This window comes from Thunnus thynnus, chromosome 12 (genome assembly GCF_963924715.1).
Source record: "Thunnus thynnus chromosome 12, fThuThy2.1, whole genome shotgun sequence".
Classification (NCBI taxonomy): Eukaryota; Metazoa; Chordata; class Actinopteri; order Scombriformes; family Scombridae; genus Thunnus; species Thunnus thynnus.
This window is the reverse complement of record NC_089528.1, coordinates 9242060-9261197: the sequence shown is the minus strand read 5'-3', so window position 1 is coordinate 9261197 and position 19138 is coordinate 9242060. Positions and strand designations below refer to the sequence as shown.

At 37.4% G+C, this 19138-nt stretch overlaps 1 protein-coding gene across 1 annotated transcript; it reads left to right on the top strand.

The window, feature by feature from the left end:
• The first annotated feature begins 1402 nt into the window (after positions 1-1402).
• LOC137193808 (transferrin receptor protein 1-like) lies at positions 1403-18525 on the top strand. The gene is made up of 18 exons (XM_067605195.1): positions 1403-1524; positions 7368-7417; positions 9472-9709; positions 10216-10387; positions 10568-10793; positions 10943-11065; positions 11215-11310; positions 11803-11942; positions 12121-12272; positions 12373-12492; positions 12684-12769; positions 12883-12946; positions 14471-14538; positions 14671-14738; positions 14849-14942; positions 15095-15316; positions 15578-15736; positions 16198-18525. The coding sequence occupies exons 2-18, from the start codon at positions 7385-7387 to the stop codon at positions 16438-16440; spliced, it is 2304 nt and encodes a 767-aa protein (XP_067461296.1). The 5' UTR covers positions 1403-1524; positions 7368-7384; the 3' UTR covers positions 16441-18525.
• The last annotated feature ends 613 nt before the right edge of the window (positions 18526-19138 follow it).

Here is a 19138-nt window from a genome sequence, read left to right as displayed (position 1 = left end):
TACCTTTTAAAACACCCAAACCATGGGATTTATTAACGAAACACTAAACAACCAAGACACTAAATAAATGCAGTCAAAATACAACAGAAAAACTAACTGACATAAAATCCCAGGTTGAGAGGCAAGACCAGCAGTCCACAATCAAGAAGCCTCCCACTGCAACAGGAACCTGGACATTTATAACCCTTCCTCCCTGGGCCAGGTGCACCTCATTGTGGACTGATTGTATAGCCTAGATGACCTGGGCGGAGCAATAGACAGGAGAGGAAGGAGACAAAAAACACAGGCAACACATACAGCCGTAACACTATGTTGACGCTGCAGTCATCAAGTGCAGTGATATTGCAAAATTAGTGACATGTTCCTTTAAGAGTGGGCCCTTTAATCAACACGCCCACACCAACACAGCCCCTTGTATAGTTTTACACAGGATTGTTTTCAGCATACTGCTGTGTGGTACTGCAGCCAACTGTGGCCAACAAACAGAACAGCAGTAGTGATGTTTCTGCAACATCCAGGATTTCATTCAGTGACACCTGAACAACATTGTTTTAGGATTCAGACATTAATTTAACACGTTTCAGACCTGCCCGAGTCACATTAATATCTGTAGCCTATTTTGATGGACATTTCAGTAGATTATGTTATAGATGTGAAATACTAGGGAAGTAAAATATGCAAAATACATGGAAGTTGGTTGTGATTGTGGAGAGCTCTGTGTGCGCACCTCTGCTAATTAAAAGACATGCAATTTGAGGCTTTTGTGCTCTCTGCTGTTTTGTGGACCAGTCTCTGCGCTGAAATGTGGATAAAAGCCTGAAACACTGAAAACCGCTCAGTTAACTCTAAACAGGAACTTTATACTGCCTGTAATACATATATGACCTGTATGCATCTTGTTATGTGCAGTAGCCTATCACATTCTGTCACTCCCCGTGTCGCTCCACGGTAAGTTCCATTCTGTTACATTAAAATACCAGTTTTGAAGAACAGAAATTTGCCGGGCTCAGCTAAAATCATTCAGAGCTTAAGCAGTGGCAGCCCACAGGACCTACAGGACGGACCCGAAGCTTTGGCACCACGCTTTCAGCCGCTGTGTTCACTGTTGCTGTTGACATGAACATATAAGGTGTTGCAATATAGGGGCAATTGAAGGGGTACAGAGATTCGCGACTTAAGAAGAATGTGGGAGGAGGGTAAAGTGGGGCGCCAATGGTGTTTGAGAGAGAAAACTTCCCATTAATTCTCTATCTCGTTTGTGGACTTAGATGGTGCAACAAAAAAAAAAAAACACTGACAACTGCATCCAACCATATGTTCTTCACAGATTGTCTCACTCATAGATGAACGTTTCTATATCTATAGTCACACACACACACACGCGAGCCAATGAGACTGTTTACAGCGCGCACGATACAGAGCGTAAAGAAAGTATCTAAACACAGAGTATCGCCCAATTTCAGTTCATAGTTGCGAGTGACAGATCAAACATCAGAGTCCCACATCACGGAATAACAAGATAAGGTAAGATTCGTATTATTGTTGCTGAATGTTCAATCATTCTTTGTATATTTCTGAAGATTGTTGTCTTGTTATTCTGTGTAACTACACTGAGAATCACTAAACCGGAGTCAAATTGCTTGTATGTGTAGACATAGGCCTACTTGGCCAATAAAGCTGATTCTGATTCTGATTTATAAGATAACGTTACGGTTATTTATTGTTGAAGGCTGAGGCTATTTTTATTTGGCTAAATGTTACTTAATTGTTAGATCTGTCCAACGCATTTAGTCTGATCTAATTAATGTCCTCTAATGAAGTTGGAAGTTGTGCAGCTGTTTGTTCTGTGTAATACTTTGGATTTTGTCGGGCCAGTTGTTGAATAGTGACAGATGGGGCTCAGTAATTTTAAATTAAGTCATTATTTGTTATTTAATTTATCATTTCAGACTGTGTCTGTATGCGATCTGTCTTATCAATGAACAGATTCATTTTGTCACAGGTTTGTCTTCTCAATACGGCTGGAAATGTGTTTTAACTCCTAATGTAGCCCACTCTTACTTTGTTTCGAACATAGGTAATGGTAAATGGTAAAATGACGTTACACATACTGTATAGTAGGTGGTTATAGTAGCTATATACAGCCTGTTCTGAAATAGGGTAGTGAGTGATATGTATTGCACATTTTGTATTTTAAAATGAATATATATAATTTGTAGGTGCAGTGGGTGTTATAGTGTTACAATGTATGTAAAACATGTCACTCCAATCTCCCCACAGTGGATTTCAGTCTGACTGGTTTGTCTGCAGAACTGATCTACATGATTGAGTGATGTGTGTTCACTGTAGCTAATGTTAGTCCAGCTATTGAAAACAGCTGTTCAGCTGCAATAGACGTACAAATGTCGCTCCAACCTTATTTACTACCACCGGTAAAATGCATATATGCTCAGAGCAGGGAGTGTCACTTATACAGTTCATCACTTTTGTTTTGATTCTGTTGGAAGCATGTTGCTGTCTGACACTCAGCTCTCAGCCTGCATTAACTGAGCACCTGTTTCTGTTCAACATGCTGGTGTAGCGTTAGCATGAGCCTCAGATAGCTAAACTGGACATCCGCCAAAAAACAAGTTGTGAATTTCCACAACTTCATGCTTCAGGGCAGAGCTGGCCTGACGCAGAAGCGAACTAATCGCGTGCAGGGCCCCCAGCATGGTGGGCATACAGTCTATGATAGTGGGGCGGGGAAACTGAGTCACACTGTCTCCAAACGTGGGCCCCATCTTATTGGTGTCTCTGAGACTCACGAAGCTGCAGTGCATGTTTGTTTGCATTGGCTATGCAAAGCAGAGAGAAATTTTCCCCTGCTTTATTAAACATTGTCAAATTAATAGAAGCAATCATTGTTAAAAACACTTAACAATAATTCCACAACATATTCAACAAAAGGAAAACAAAAACAAAATAAAAACAAATACAAATAATAAATACCTAAATATAAATTAAATTAACTTTAAGGGGGGTTAATCAATATATAGCTTAAGAAGTCTTAAGGTACTTCTATTTTCCAGTTTTTTAAGGACTGACAGAAAATTTTCAAGTCATTTTTAAATGCGACAAAACTTGGAGCAATTTTAAAAAATCTATATCTGTGTAGGCAAAATTTACCCATAATCAAGATATTAACACACATAAATTCAACATCTTTGTTTTGCATAAAATCACCAAACTTAACAATATGATATTAAAAAACAGGTATTACAGTCTTTGTAAGTAACCATTCATGCATTATGTCCCAACAAAGTCTTGACAATAGTACAGGTGTAGAAAAGATGTTCCTGAGATTCAGTATCTTCTTGACAAAATGTACATGTGTTATTATCTAAATTAAACCTTAACCTTAAGAATTCTCTGCATGGATAAATATTGTTAATCATTTTGAAATTAACTTACTTCATTTTAGGTAATAAAGGAAATGACAAATATCTAGTTCTAACTTTGATAGTGTCTGTCCTTGAAAATCTTTGAGATAGCACTTTTCTTTTAACAGGGAGAAGAAAAGATTCTTTTGTAATTATGATCTCAAAAGTTTGATTTTACATTTACTATCTAAAAAATTGTAATTGTCAATAAATAGAGTAGCAGATGCAGGTAGAATATTGTTTATACAAGCAATCCAAATTAAATTTTATTTTAAAATCGGATTCAAAATATTACCATCTTCATCCATTAAATGCACTATAGCCAATATTCCTTTTTTCTATCCAAGCTTTATAAAATAAAGATTTCCCTTGTGTAAAATACACCTGTTATTCCAAATTGTAGCATTATGTGAAGTGAAGTTACACTCATAAAGCATTTTCTAATATAGTAATACCTGTATATGATAATTTGATCATTTAAAAGGCAATTTTAAGGGATCAAAATCACATCTTAAAAGAAAATTAATTCCTTCTACCATCTGAAAAATATAAGACAGTAAACTAAACCATAGACAACGTTCAAAAAAGTCTGCAAACATTTTAATTTAATTGCACCATTCATCACCTCAAAATCAATTCCATCCATACCCCTTTCTTCTACTGATTTTACCATATCACCTTTTTGAATCAAGTATTTCATATTATTCCAAATAAAATTATAATGAATTTGATACTTAATACACCTGTCTGGTACAGCTAAAGAATATGCTGGGTAAATTAATCTTGAAATCCCTTCCATCTCCATCTAAAAATTGAAATTTTCCATTGTAGCCAGCTATTAAAATTTTTTTTGGAATTGTTTATATTTGCAAAACAGCTTGAATATTAGAGCTCTCCATCTCAATAAGATTTTTTACTGATTGTTATTACCTAATATTCTTCATTTTTGACTGGAATATCATAAATTAAAGTTTGTGTGTTATCGCCAAGATCTCACGCTTTTATATTTAAACACAACCCTGAGGCATCTGAAAAATAGACACAGCCTTTAAAGCATTAAGTATTTGGTCAGAATCCTTTAAAAATAACATTGCATCATCTGCTAATTGTGCAATTATCAAGGAACTGCCCATTTCATTTAACATTTAATGGTTTTATACTTTCATTATTTTTAATATGCAGTGCTATTAACTCAGCTGCCAGTATAAAAAGAGGATTAATTGGGTCTCCTTGGCGTATCCTTCTCTTAACATCAAACCTTCTAGTAGTCCCCGACTGAAGAAAGACAGCACTTGTTATTTCTTTGTACAACATTGAAACAATATTATATATATATATATATATAATATACTATATATATATATATATATATATATATATATATATATATATATATATATATATATATTTTTTTTTTTTTTTTACCAAAACCAATATATTGTAGTGACTGTAAAATAAAGAGGTGTTCAAGCTTGTCAAAAGCTTTAAATACTACTTTCTGGAGTCCGCTTGAGTAGAAGTATAAGTAGCCTTTCTAGTGTAGTGGCCATGTGGACTACAACCATGGATGTATTAAAGCTTCATTATACTCCCAAACGGACACGCACATAGACAGCTGCGGACACCATGGACAGGTAGTTGATGTGTTTATACTACCTTCTGGGGTCCACTCGGAGAACGCATTCCACACATGCACAGTAGATTACTGTCTACAGGAACACAACGTTGTGACCGTGCGGACTGGTGTGGACAGGTCTGCGCGGACACAACAAGATCCCTAGCGGGCCCTCGCGGACGCGGCTACTATAATTTCAGCTTTATAAGAGCTGGATACAGTGCCACCACTCAGACTTGCAGCCAATTTTTCCCAGTGGTCACTTGCAGTATTGCAGCGAAAAATTGTTGTCAGGACACCCTGAACTGCCAACAAGGTCAATTATTGCTTTTTCTATTATGAATTTTTGACCCATGGAGGTTTTATATTTGTAAAACTTTCATTGAGCCCAGAAAAGCGATTTAAAGATCTGTGACGTCACCACAATGTAAAGTTGATGGGCCAAGGAACTTGTGGGCAGGGCCCGCGTGGGAAACACAACTGCACATATTCAGTCGGCTGCACAATGAGGAAGCAAACCTGGAAGCCAGAAACTTTTTTTGGCGTATGCGTCAGCCGAGCAATTCTTATTGGACTGAATGGGCGTCATTTTTGGTCCGGTATCCAGCTCTTATAATACATCGATGACTACAACCATGGATGTATAAAGAGAACTAGATATGGCATTGGAGGCAGGGCTTTGTTCATTCCTATGAAAGTTGCTCAGTGGCGCATGAAGCCAAAAAAGCCACTTCCCGCTTTAAAGAAATACTGGAAAAAAACACACTGCGCACGCCCTGTGGGTTGCATGTGTCCATGGAGTATGCTTACTAGAGGCTTCCACCGGCTGAGATGGCTAACTTCTGGTTTAACCTTCTGGCTAACTTGAATGGGCGAAATGTGATCAGACTGAATAGATCAAATTAGTGTTAGTGTTAGTTAGTGATAGTGAAATGAGTCATTTCGCAGAGGTTGTGATGCTAAAAAAAAATATCTGCTGATTTATAGACATCTCTTTCACAATGTAAGTCTATGGGAAAAAAGGCTTTTTGGGGCAGTGTGCATCACATGACATTGTAATTACATGGTTTGGCTGCTGTGTCAAATTTGCTTCAAAGTCCAGTATAACCCTAAACCTAACCCTGTATCCAGTTCTCTTTATACATCCATGACTACAACAAATCGGAGGTATGCGGATGTCCACACAGAGCCCACAGGTACAACGTATGATCACAAAATTTACATTGTGCGGACCCAAGCAGAGCCTCACGTAGGCCTACTCACAGATGCAGAAAGTATCATTTTGGCTTGAGGACGGCCCCCCAAAATATCTTGCTTAGGGCCTCCTGTTGTCTAAAGCCGGGCCTGCTTCAGAATTCATCAACACCATACAGTGAGCAGATCAGAGGTGTGTTTGTTTTATAGTTTAGTTTTGGTGTATAGTCACCAAAAAATCTGTAACTCAATCTCATTAAAAAGTAAGAGGCCTAAACATGGGTGTGGATTAAGGCCAGGCACCACAGATGGGGACAACATACATTGTGTGCTTCTATCATAATGAAACATACCCACATATCATATATTTCTATATTATAACCTTTATTTTTCAGTCATGCAATTATGCAAATTAGGCAAACTCATGAAATAAGTCAGAACAAATCTAGCAATTTCAGGTGTGTTGTCTTCCCTTAATCTTGTGTATAATAATAATTAATAAGAAAAATAAAAATGTATGTACTGAAAAATTATGTAGATGGTTGATTATTTGAAAGAGTAAAAATTGAGACAAGCTTTGCAAAAAAGAAAACTGGCAGTAGAAAAGCTGTTCAAAAGCATCTTCTGCCCTTAAAATATTATTAGTCTAGAGTATTTAAACTTGATGGCTGCATTAGAGCACATGTTTATGTATGTAGTGGTGCTGAAATCTCATAATTTTATATATTGTGTTTTTTGTTTAGCAGGTGTCAAGTAATGTAACCTGTAACATGTTTACAAATTGCAGATGGGGAATATGAATTGGCTACAGCTTGAAAAAAAAAAATCAGTCAAAATATTTATTTTTTTTTGCTTTAATCCCTGAATACGCCTTAAATAAGAAAATGGAAACCTACAGCTGTTTTATTAGTAAAACATATAATCAAAACTGAGCACACTGTTGCAATGTTGAGAAAGACAGAATAGTTAAAATAAATCTGCCTAAAAATAAATAAATAAAGTAGATTAAATAAATAAAGTAATATTCGGCCTGTGATTCTTGAATATAAAACATTCATCCATTGTAGACTTGAAAGATGACTGTTCTGATAAGCATACTAAAAGTCTGACTTTTCTTGTTCGCTTTGCTTTTTTAGATTCCTGTGAAGCAGCAATGGATCAAGCTAGGTCAACAATATCGAAAATTGTGAGTATTGTTATCAGTATTATAACTTTAAAGGCTAAAAGAACAAACCTGTCTCTAAGGAATTATCCTCTCCATAATGGGATGTAATTGTTACACCCTCTGAAATGACTGTTGGGAACAAATACTTACTGCTTTTCCTCAACACAATGCTGAATAATTATTTGGGACTCAGAGAAGTATTTTCAGTGCAGTTGATGTTGACTTATTATTTAAAAGTACTTACATTGAAGTACATAGTAGAACACAGCAAGAATTACAAGTTAGAAAAAATCTGCACCACTTTCTAATAAGGCATGTTTTTCTAAAGGGTTTATAACTCACTGCTTTTAATCATTTAAATACATTAACTGTATCAGAATAAATAAATTTAACAAATCATTAATTCTTTATAGATCAGTAATAAGCCTTAAATAAGAAATATGGAAACCTACAGCTGTTTTATCAGTGAAGCATTTTGTCAAAATTGAGCACACTTTTGCACTATTGAGAAAGGCAGAATAATTACAGTAAATCTGCCTAACTGGAAATAAAATTGTTGCAGTATAATCAGGTATGTATAAGTCAAATTCACATTTTCTTTGTAACTTATTATAGATCCATTGAACTAATAGCTAATCATGAGCTGATAGCAAAGTACACATCAGTCAATGTAAATGCCAAGAAAAACAACACAACAATCATGTGCCAAGATGGATATTCAACATATCCATGAAATAAGTGACATGCATCACTATAGAATGTCAAACAGCTGTAAAAACAAAATCAATCTTTGATATCTGAGGGAAACAACAGAAGGTGGGAAACTGAAAATGAGTACCACACAGTCAGTTCCACTAATGGAGAACTACCTCCTGTTTTTCTGTAAGTAGGTGGGGCAGACTTTAAACACAAATTGCAAAATAAATATTATTTAAATTTTTATTTATATTTGATTTTCTATTAAGCAGCAAATATATTTGTATACTTTTATCACAATTATAAAATGACTTTTTATTTTAATTAATATGTAAACTTTAATGGAAACAGGGAGTAGTTTCCCATTTCCTCTCGGCAGATCCTCCTGGTAAGAGTTCTTGCATCATTCTCACTTTAAAGTCATCTGTCATCTGTTGGTTTTAGCTCTTGAAAGGAAACTAATGTAAGTGTATTTTGTTGTACACTTGTTTGACATTCTATATTTATGCATGTTATGTATTGGGGAGATATTTTTGAGTTCTTATTGGCACATAAGCTTGTGCTTTTGCCATGTTTGTAGAACCGAAAACCTAAACATGGTTTGTCAAAAAGTACAATCATTGAGCTTTAAATCATAGAACTTTAGAGCAATACACACACTGGAGGATACGTTTATATGTGCTTATTTGTTAAATGATAATGGAAAAAAATGAGAGCTAGAAAAAGTGGGCGATCTTGAAACTGAAACGAAATAGATACTGAACTTTTTTGGTTTAAAAAAACAGGTTTGCTTAAATTACTGTACATGTTCTATAGACTGTTGAAATTTCTTAGTCAACCAACAATAAAGGGTAATGCCTGCAGTTTCCCACAAATGCTGTATATTTTTTATGCAATAAAGGAAGCCTAAATGTAACTGTTAATAAGATATAAGCAAACTGCTATGTTTTGGGTAGTCATCTGGTCATTCTAAGGCTCTTTTTTTTCAGATGGTAGGTGACTGAATGGTCCATTGAGAGGGGTCTTCCTGATGAATTTCAGAGCTAGCTAAAATAAAAGGAACTAATACTGGAGGTAGATATAGGAACAACATATAGTATCCTCAAAGCTATTAATGACTTATTACAGATCAAATAAGCATTAATTAAGGATGTATTAACATAAATAAAGCAGTTAGTTACAACTCATAAACCTGGTGTTAATTATGGCTTTTTTGAAAGGGGTACCAAAAACTGTACAAACCACTCTTGGTAATAGATTCTAGCTCATGCCCTGGAATCATAGGTTCCATTAACAATTAACATTATCTGCTTTGTATGTGTTCCTAGTTAAATGAGACCAAATTTTCTCCTCATCCCTGCATTGTTCTGTCATTATAGTTTAATGGGGAGCCACACTCCTACACACGTTTCAACTTGACCCAGAACATGGAAAGGGATAACAGCCAGGTGGAGATGAAGCTGTCATCAGACATGGATGAGGAGGCTGGGGAAAATGGCGTGGGGGCCCACCTCAGTCACAACGCCAACCGCAAACCCTACGTGGCTCAAAAACTTGGACGCACACCCAAGAACCTCTGCTTCATGGCAGCCACCACCCTCCTCATCTTCATCATTGGTAAGAGGGGATAGTTGACTGGAGCAGCTGCTTTTAAGTTTGCATTTAAAATAACTTGTGGAGAACCCCATGGATCAGTCTTAGGGCCACTACATTTTAATCTATGACTCAGAAAGAGAAACTGGCCCCAAAATTGAATTTTTTATCAAACTTCTGACTTAAAACTAAACTTTAAGGCTCGTGTAGGGCATTGTCACCAAATCTGCTTTTTATGTCTCTCTTGAGCAACACCGAGAGACTAATACAAACATCTATCTGTAGCTTTCAGGCTTTGGCATTTAGTAGTTGATTAAATAAAATGTGTTTTACTGGGTGTGAGTGGAAAGAGTTTCTTGGGTGGTGTAAGGTAAACATAATTTACAGTACTGTCATTGTCAGTTGGTGGTATAGAATTTCAAAATGCTGACTGTGTGGTTTAGGCTATAATTTGATGCCTTTAGTCTGTCCTTGGCTCTTTGCCCTCTTCCTCTTTGTCATTGTTCATTTTAAACCATTGCTACTTCCAGCATACATGATTGGCTCCCTCATCCAGCGGAAGAAGGACTGTGCAGCCTCCGTGCACCCTTTTGAAAAAGCTGTTGCCTATGAGACAGGTGCTGCCCCCCTCATGGACTGGGATGATGTCAAAAAGCTCCTTGCTCAAAAATTGAGTGCATCCAAGTTCGAAACTGCCTTCAGGTAAATGTAAACTCCACACACTGCCTGTGGAATCTGCTGTGAGACAATGTTAGCCTTCCCCACAATGACCATTCCTGCCAACTTCTTTATCGGAGTTGCATTTTAAAAAGTGAATCATTTTCTCCTGTTTTCTTGCCTCCATTTTCTTTTCCGCTCATGTTTTATTTCCTCCTATCCCAGTGAATTTTCCAGTGTCAACCACCGGGCTGGTTCTCCAGGTGATGAAGATCTGGGGAAAAAGGTGCACAAGAGGTTTAAGGAGTATAACATGAACACCTGGATCGACGAGCACTATATTAAGGTGCAGGACCCCCCAGCTTCCGGCTTCAACAAACTTGTTTTCAAGAACGGGCAAGAGGAGCGGCTAGATGGATTCCTGTCCTATAGCACCAATGGAAAAGTAACGGTAAGTCAATAATCCAAATATGAAAATAATCAGGAAAGAGAAAAATGCAGTAAAATGATTTTGATCAATTTAATGTGCAATTCATTCATTCTGTTAACAGTAACAAAAAACAATGGGGTAAAAACCTTTTTCTTTTTGTTTCGGTCCAGGGTGCCATCCTGTATGCATACTATGGACAGGAAAGTGACTTCAGGTTGCTGCGGGACAGGAACATCAACCTTAATGGCAGGGTGATGCTGGTCAGAGCTGGTAAGATCAGCTTTGCAGAAAAGGTGGGTGCTTTTCAGTAAGCAATAAGAAATAAGTAAAAATAATATCCCTGTAAACTTTTTTCCCTATCTTTCCCTTTTTCCTTAGTCAGTGTAAAGTACATGCTTTTGTGTCATTATTTTTCCATTAGCATTTTCCTTTGTGTTTACAGGTAGCCAATGCTGCCAAAATGAATGCTTCTGCTGTGTTGATCTATGCAGACCTTGCTGATTACTCTATCGGAGACACCACTCAGCTCTTTGGACATGTGAGTGTGGACAGTTCTGTAGCTTCATGATGGAAGATGAACTCCACTGGAGAGACATATTTTTATTTTGGATGTTCATATTTAAGAGCATACCATCAACTGTTTGCATACATATTTAGTTTGTTCATTGTACTGAAGACATGAAATATATCAGACCGCATTAAAGGTACTCTGTGGAGTTTTTGACCAGTAGTGGCGTCGCCATGGAGCATTTTCTTTTATTAGTGGTTATATGTAATGTAGCAATATGGGACTAAGGCTTAAAACAAATCATCAGCAGGAATATTTGATTTCTAATAGGAGTAGAGAAAGAGAACAGAGTGTAGAAATCATTGTATAAATTGTGTGTTTTTTAGTTCAGCCTAAATGTTTGGCTACATGTTGCTGGGAAAATCCTGAGATTAGTCTGGAACAAAAAACATTAAACATGTAACTGTCAAAGAGGTAAAACGTACTGTATGATGATTTCTCTGTCTGTTCTGTCTCCCAAAGGTCCACATGGGTTCAGGGGATCCCTACACCCCTGGCTTCCCCTCCTTCAACCACACCCAGTTTCCTCCTGTCCAGTCTTCAGGCCTGCCAAAAATCTTGGCTCAGACCATCACCACACGTATGGCTAACAGCATTCTGATGTAAGTCTTGTGTACGCTACAGACCATCTGAAACAATTCACTAAAAAAAGATCACAATAAATGCAGTACCTTGTCTATCAGCTTCAGATATTCCTCTTTCCTCGCTCTGTGATTGTCTTCTACAGTTGGCCCTGTCATAGATTACATAGAGTAAATGTTTGTTGTCTGCATCTCACAGGAATCTGGGGGGTCAGAGTGTGCCACAAGAGTGGGGAGGTGTCACCAAACTGGGAGATGAGAATGATGTCATTACTGTGGAGGTCAACAACGTTCTTGCTGAGAAAAAGATAAATAATGTCTTTGGGGTCATCAAAGGGTTTGTGGATGCAGGTACAATGATATGTTCATTCAACAAATGTACTATGATCAGCCACACAGTGTACTTAAAAGAATGTGAATGACATGTTGTGTCATTGTGTTTCTATCTTAGATCGATATGTGGTTATTGGTGCCCAGAGGGATGCATGGGGTCCAGGTTTTGCTACATCAACCGTCGGAACCAGTGTCCTTGTTGAGCTGGCTCGTTCCATCTCAGACATGGTGAAGAACGGTAAGTCACAGGAGACTGCTGGTCTTTAGTTTATTATATATATTGAAGGAGTTGATGCACACTTCATATCACATCTTACCTTATATCTGCCATGGAGGACCTGAAGAAAGTCATTGGATATGCCTTTTCAAGTCATGTCAAACATTTTCTGTTATATTTTTGTTAATATACATTTGTTACTGCCTTGACAGATGGATTCAAGCCAAGGAGGAGCATTGTGTTTGCTAGCTGGAGTGCTGGAGAATATGGGAGTGTGGGCGCCACTGAGTGGTTGGAGGTGAGAATGACATGATTTTTGTACTTAAGGCTCAGCATTTTTTTTTTGATCATCAGTTTTAACACAGTAATGATGCTGATTGGTGTTCGTAATCTTATCTTTTGTATATCCAGGGTTATCTGTCTTCTCTGAGCATGAAAGCCTTTTCCTACATCAACCTGGATCGCGTTGTAACAGGTATTTACTGTCATTGTTAGAAACATCTTTGACCTTTGTCTCAAGTTTTATTACTAAAGTCCAGATTCTCCCCCCTACATGCACAATATGACCATTTATTTATTTATAGGGGACAGTGCACATTAATCAACACTGACATTCACTGGGTTAGCTCAATAGCTAATTTGTACCCATAGTCTCAACTCAACTTAATATTGACCAATGGGTAAGGCAGTTAATACATAACAGAATTAAGAGGAAAAAACTGGAGAAAATGTATCACAACTCTGTCCCAACAATCAATAACAAACACTATAATGAGACGGTATAAAAAACAAGTCAGAGTTAATAAAAATATGTCCTTTATGAACACATATCTGAGTATAACCATATTTTAAATTTGATTTAAAAAATGCTATATGCTATATTGCATTTCCATAGGTAGAGTACTCTCTCAGAAAAAGCTGATTGTACAAATTTGCTCTACCTACATGGGACCATACAGTTACCTCTGTCAACTATCCTTTAGGGATGTGCAGAGAGCCCAGTATTTGTATTTGTATCTATATTTGTTGAGGCAGCAAAATTATTTATATTTGTATTTGTATTGAATCAAAGTGGAAATAGGCTTGAAAATCCTGTTTTTGTTTTTATTACACTTTTAATTTTAGAAAATTAAAGTGTTAAAATAAGTGTTCATGAATTAACTACCTTACGAAGGAGGTCCCCACACTGGGTCTCAAACTGGAGTCTCCCAGATCATAGACGACTGCCCTGACTATTGAGCTAAAACCTTACTCATCACCTCATTGCAGACAGACCTCTACCTATTTATGCACCCATAACACAGAGACAGCACACCATGTAACATGTAGGGAAGAACTCCAAAGGTGATTATTGCTTTGCACTTTTCATTTATTGCTTATTTTTTACAACCTGACTTTGTGAAAAGGAGAAGGGGACAACGGATTATGGAGAGTCCCTTGGGAGCACTTCGCTTGTGTCAGTAGCTCAGCTTTATCTCTGGGGAACACCCCAAACTCCGGGAGTGATGTCCAAATTAGGAAATATGCGTTATGTAGCAGGTGGATGTGACTCCCCTAGTTGAGACCTGCTGAAAGATGTAACAGTGGAGCAGAGGAGAGAGACTGAGATAGCAATGTAACCAACCTGCGTGCTGGTATTTGACATGTTTTTTTTTCGCTTCCCGAAAACAAACAGTTTTTTAAATATGTGTACGAAATAAATATTTGTAAAAAAAACAAAAAAAAACAACACTATTTGTGTTTTGCCGAATAATGTATTTGTATTCGGGCACACCCCTACTCTCCTTGTTTTCCTGGACGTGCTGTCCATGAGTTTAACAAAGTGTCTTAAAGGACACTTTCCATGCTGAATCTTAAATATAACTCTATATACTGTATAAAAATTGGCATATTACCTAAATGATCTCTGAGTGATATGAAAGTTGTGATATTAATCAGGTTTGTTTTAGACTACCATGAGTGATTTTCAGAATGACTGAATTTAAGTCTCCTTTTCCAGGTCGGAATGGGTTTAAAGTAGCGGCCAGTCCTTTGATGTACAGTGTAATCGCAAATGCTCTGACAGAGGTAAATCCACAGAAAGTAGACTTTTAGTTTAGTTTAGTTGAATACATATTAATTCATTTCATTCATCAATTTCTTTGTGAATTTTTGCAAATGTTAGGATATAATGTACAAACACAACTGTCTTCTTTGTAGGTGAAAAGCCCAAGCAGTGACGTGTCTCTCCGTTCTCAATATGGAAAAGGCAACTGGGAGTCGAATGTGTAAGTTGGTGTTTATACATCTCCATGACATCCACGCTTCTCTCACTAGTATCACATTCACAACTACAGAGCAAAGCTAAATCTGCATTTTGCATGTGTTTGTTTTTCAGGATGGAGCCTCTGAAGTTGGAAAATGCTGCGTATCCTTTCCTTGCCTTTTCTGGCATTCCCTCTGTCTCATTTGGGTTCACCTCTGGGAGTTCAGTAAGTTAGCTCACTGTACTATCAGTAAAATACATCTTTTTGAAGCAGAAACTCATAATCCAGGACAACCTTGTACATTGTGTTATTTGATCAAAGTCTGAGTAATCCTTTCCTAACTCTAATCCTCAACACATCTTGATTTGCCTTCTCAGGAGTACCCGTACTTTGGCACATTGCTGGATACCCGGGAGAAGTTGAACTCGGCCACGTCTGGCCAAGTTCCTCAGTTGGCTGAAATTGCGGCCCGGTTTGCAGGTCATATGGCACTGAGGCTGGTCCATGACCATCTGCTGAGGATGGATGTGACAAAGTATGACAAGATGATACGTACTCGTGTGGCTCAGATCAACGCAAAACTCAAGAATGTTCAGAGGGTAGGTGTCCAGTTGTGATCCTGGAGATTTGTATTGAATTTCCTAACAGTTGGCTCAGCAGTTAGTTAGTGTTAGAGATTTTTAACTCCTGGTTGAAATTCAAGCTTTGTAAAGTACCAGATTTAGCTGTTTTTTAATGCCCTATGATTAATTTCGTCACCACTTTTTGTCTAATTGCTGCTTACTCAAATATATCCAGAAGATGCACGTGAATCTTGTGGTGAACCCTAAATCACCCCTGTGAATCTTCTGTGTTTCCAGTTGCAGCCCCATCTGCTGCCCAAGACTCTGACAGTGCAGTGGTTGATCTCAGCCTCTGGCTCCTACAGCCGAGCCTCTCGCAACCTGGCAGCAGACATCTTGAACATCGACCTGGAGGACATCGAGATGTGCCGCATCATCAATGACCGCATCATGACGGTAAGACCTGTAGAGCACACATCCTTTTGATGAATGCCAAAAACAATATTAATGAGGCATATTCTGTGTGAATGCAATCAACATATCTGAGATCTGAGGTATCTTGAGAAATGAATGATAAGTTTTATGGGCTAGACGCTCTTGCTTTTAAAAAAGGAAATTGTTTTATTTATTGAACTGACAAACTTGTATTTAGAAAAAAAGTCTACTTATATTGGCTCATCAGAGGCACTCAGAATGGTGTTTCTGGCTGTAAAAATTAAAAATGGCCTGCACCTCTTGACGTACCAGTGGAGAGAGGCAACAAGAGAATAGGACATTTTTAGTTCAAAGGTTATGTTCCTTAGACTCAAGGTAATAAGGAAAATAAAAACATTAATGTTAAGCATCATACAAAACAGTATTCCAATGACTTTTACGAAACCCGTATTTATCCTGTGCTCCTCCCCTCATTTCTGTAGGTGGAAAGGAACTTCCTGTCACAGTATGTGTCCCCCAGAGATAGTCCTTTCCGCCACATCCTGCTTGGCTCTGGCCCGCACACACTCCAGGGGCTGCTCAACCACCTTGAAGCCCTCAGGAATGACAACCCCGAGGCTGAGGCCGACCTGCTCCGGAACCAGTTTGCCCTGGCGACCTGGACCATTCAGGGCTGTGCCAACTCATTAGCAGGGGACATCTGGTCTCTGGATAATGAAATCTAAAAATCCTCACACCATTGTTAATGGTTTGATCCAATTACCACAGTATGAAAACCAACAAGCTGTTATCATTAACAAAAGTCGCAGTTACACAGCTTTTCAAATTGGCTGCACTTGATTCAGGAAATTATAAAAGTCACCATCAGGTCACCTCTCTTCCATAAATTTCAACACTTTAGTTAAAAGCTGCCTCATCTCACTTCTGACTGAAATTCTCCAAAAAGCCAAACATTAATGATATTACTTAATTAAGCCTTCAGCCTTAACACACAGAAGTTTCAGTAGCAGATCAATACATGGAAAGAAAAAATCTTTAAGAATTGTAACATGTGGTACTTAAATACCACATCTTGGATATGTTGTTATGTTATGTGGTGGATATATGCAAAGAAGTGTTACCCCATGAATGGGTTGAATGTAGTGAAAGTGATGCTTATTCAGCACAGTATCAGTATAACATTAATGATAATACTTAATTAAGCCTTCAGCCTTAACACACAGAAGTTTCTTCAACTACGTGGCACTGAAACAGAAATCGTATGTCTATGTATTGTGTAATTTATCAGTGGCAGGGTTCACTATAAATAGTTTTTTTATTGCCTTTTCATAAGAAATGTATAATTATCGGGAGCAGTGCCTTCCATAATTATGACAGTTATACTGTCGAAATGACAAAAGCAGCATCTGCTTAAAGAAGTGAACATGTTGACCGACGGTCGGTACCGAACACACAAGAGCTTCAACAACTGAGGTCATATTTTTGTCTACTTAACTGACACTGGATTGGTCTTTAAGGCAAGGCCAACTCGCATATCAAACCTATGACAATATTCACTGAACAACTCAGGCTGTTGGTCAGTACCGGTCCCTTGGTACATGCACACTTCTCATCCTGACAACATTATCGGGAGCAGTGTCTTCCATAATGTGAAAAAGAAGAAGGTAGTTTTTGCCTACCAGTGTATATCCATATCGGAGGCAGGGCCCTCCATATTTCACTGTAGGGGTGGATGTTTTTATTATCGGGGACAGTGTTTCCCATAATGTGTAAATATACAATACATTGCTACACAATGCATCATCTTGCGCATCATCTTGAGATCTGAAAGAATGATTTTCAACTTAATCTTTTGTGAAAAAACATTTCCATGCGTTTATTAAGTTGAAGGATCTGCGTGTCTGTCTTCTCTTCTGGATTTCTGTAGTTTTTTCTCATTTTTAAATCAAATCTTTTCTTTGGGCTGCATATTGAACTGCTATGGAAGGTCTTTTTTGCTTCCAAGAGAACATGATAGAAATGTGTTTGGGACCACTGTGATAACAGTGGTGTGTTCCATAAAAGATCAGCAATCTGCAATGTGGGTTTTTGTTTTTAATGATCCAGTGTGAAAGTACATTCTATCTTCTATTTTGATGAGTTCATTCATTGTTTTTAAAGAGATTTAAATGTGCCTTTTGTTTCATCACTGCATTATAGAGCCGAGTTTCTTCATTCAGTATATTGAGGCTTTTGAGGATGTATATTTGGCTTGTTTTTGTTTAGTTTTGACACTTCTGTATTTCTTTCTTTTTCCTGTTGTCTGGTAGAATCAAGTTACTGGTGTAAAAGCCTGTCATGCTACGACACATTTTAGATGAGAATGAAAGAAGGATAATGAAAATAGTGAAACCTGAAAGAACAAATGTATGTGACAGTAGATGATTAGGTAACCCCTTTTGTTTTTAGTAAATCTGGTCTCACTGTTGCTAATGTTATCCCTCAGTAGAAAAACCTAAATTATAATAAACCTAACCATTTATAGTCTGAGTGATTATGCTGATCTGCTGGGCTGTAATAAGACATGTGCTGGAAGTTGCATTTCTGAAATTGGCAAATTACTGAGCAACCGCTAAAAAAGAAACTCTTCTATGAGAATGCAGACACAATTGGTCTTTATTTGGGAGGGCTTTCAAATTCTGTCAACATGGATAAATGCGTTCCAAAATTATTGTTGAAAATATGGATGTATATTTCTTTCCCCCTTCAAACTGTATACAAGTTTGTTTAGCTTTACGTGTTTGTTGCTACAATAAACAATCACCTCACAACTGTTGAGTCTTTGAATGATCATTTGGATAAAACTGCTTTATCACTTGCTTTATCTGCAGTGTCCACTTTTAAAACTTCCTTCAGGATTGCATGACTGTGGGTTATAAATAAAGCTTCAAAAGTCTGGTAGCATGTCCTGAACAATGGCCCTGTACACACTGAAATTCATGTTCTATTTTGGCACATGATTCTAAAAATGTCTTTTACTTTGTATACTTACTGCTGTACAAGTCTTTGGTTTATACAAGCTGATAGACATGTAAATAATTCATGTCAATAATTTAAATATTATTCAGTGATTGCAGGACAGTCTGTGAAGACCCTCTTGAGACGGAGGTGACTGCACAATACAGGATATGAAATATAGTTGTTGTGACAATCTTTGACCAGATGATGGAGACAAAATAAACTAAATATATCTAAATAGTAGAGATAATAGTTTGCAACTGTCATCTGTATTCTTTCAGAAATGAATGATCACTTATGAAGTGTAGTTTTGGATTTAAATATGAAGTGACTAGTAGTGTAGTAATTGTGCCTTTTGGGGCTCATGTTTTGATTGCTTTTGGGTGAAACAGCAGAAAAAAAACTTATTCATAATTTATTAATTTG

Excerpts from the sequence above, each read along its gene's own strand:
- LOC137193808 (XM_067605195.1), top strand. The coding sequence starts at position 7,385 with ATGGATCAAGCTAGGTCAACAATATCGAAAATT. Across the intron at positions 10,388-10,567 it reads AAGTTCGAAACTGCCTTCAG|TGAATTTTCCAGTGTCAACC; the intron begins GTAAATGTAAAC and ends CTCCTATCCCAG. Across the intron at positions 12,493-12,683 it reads CTCAGACATGGTGAAGAACG|ATGGATTCAAGCCAAGGAGG; the intron begins GTAAGTCACAGG and ends CTGCCTTGACAG.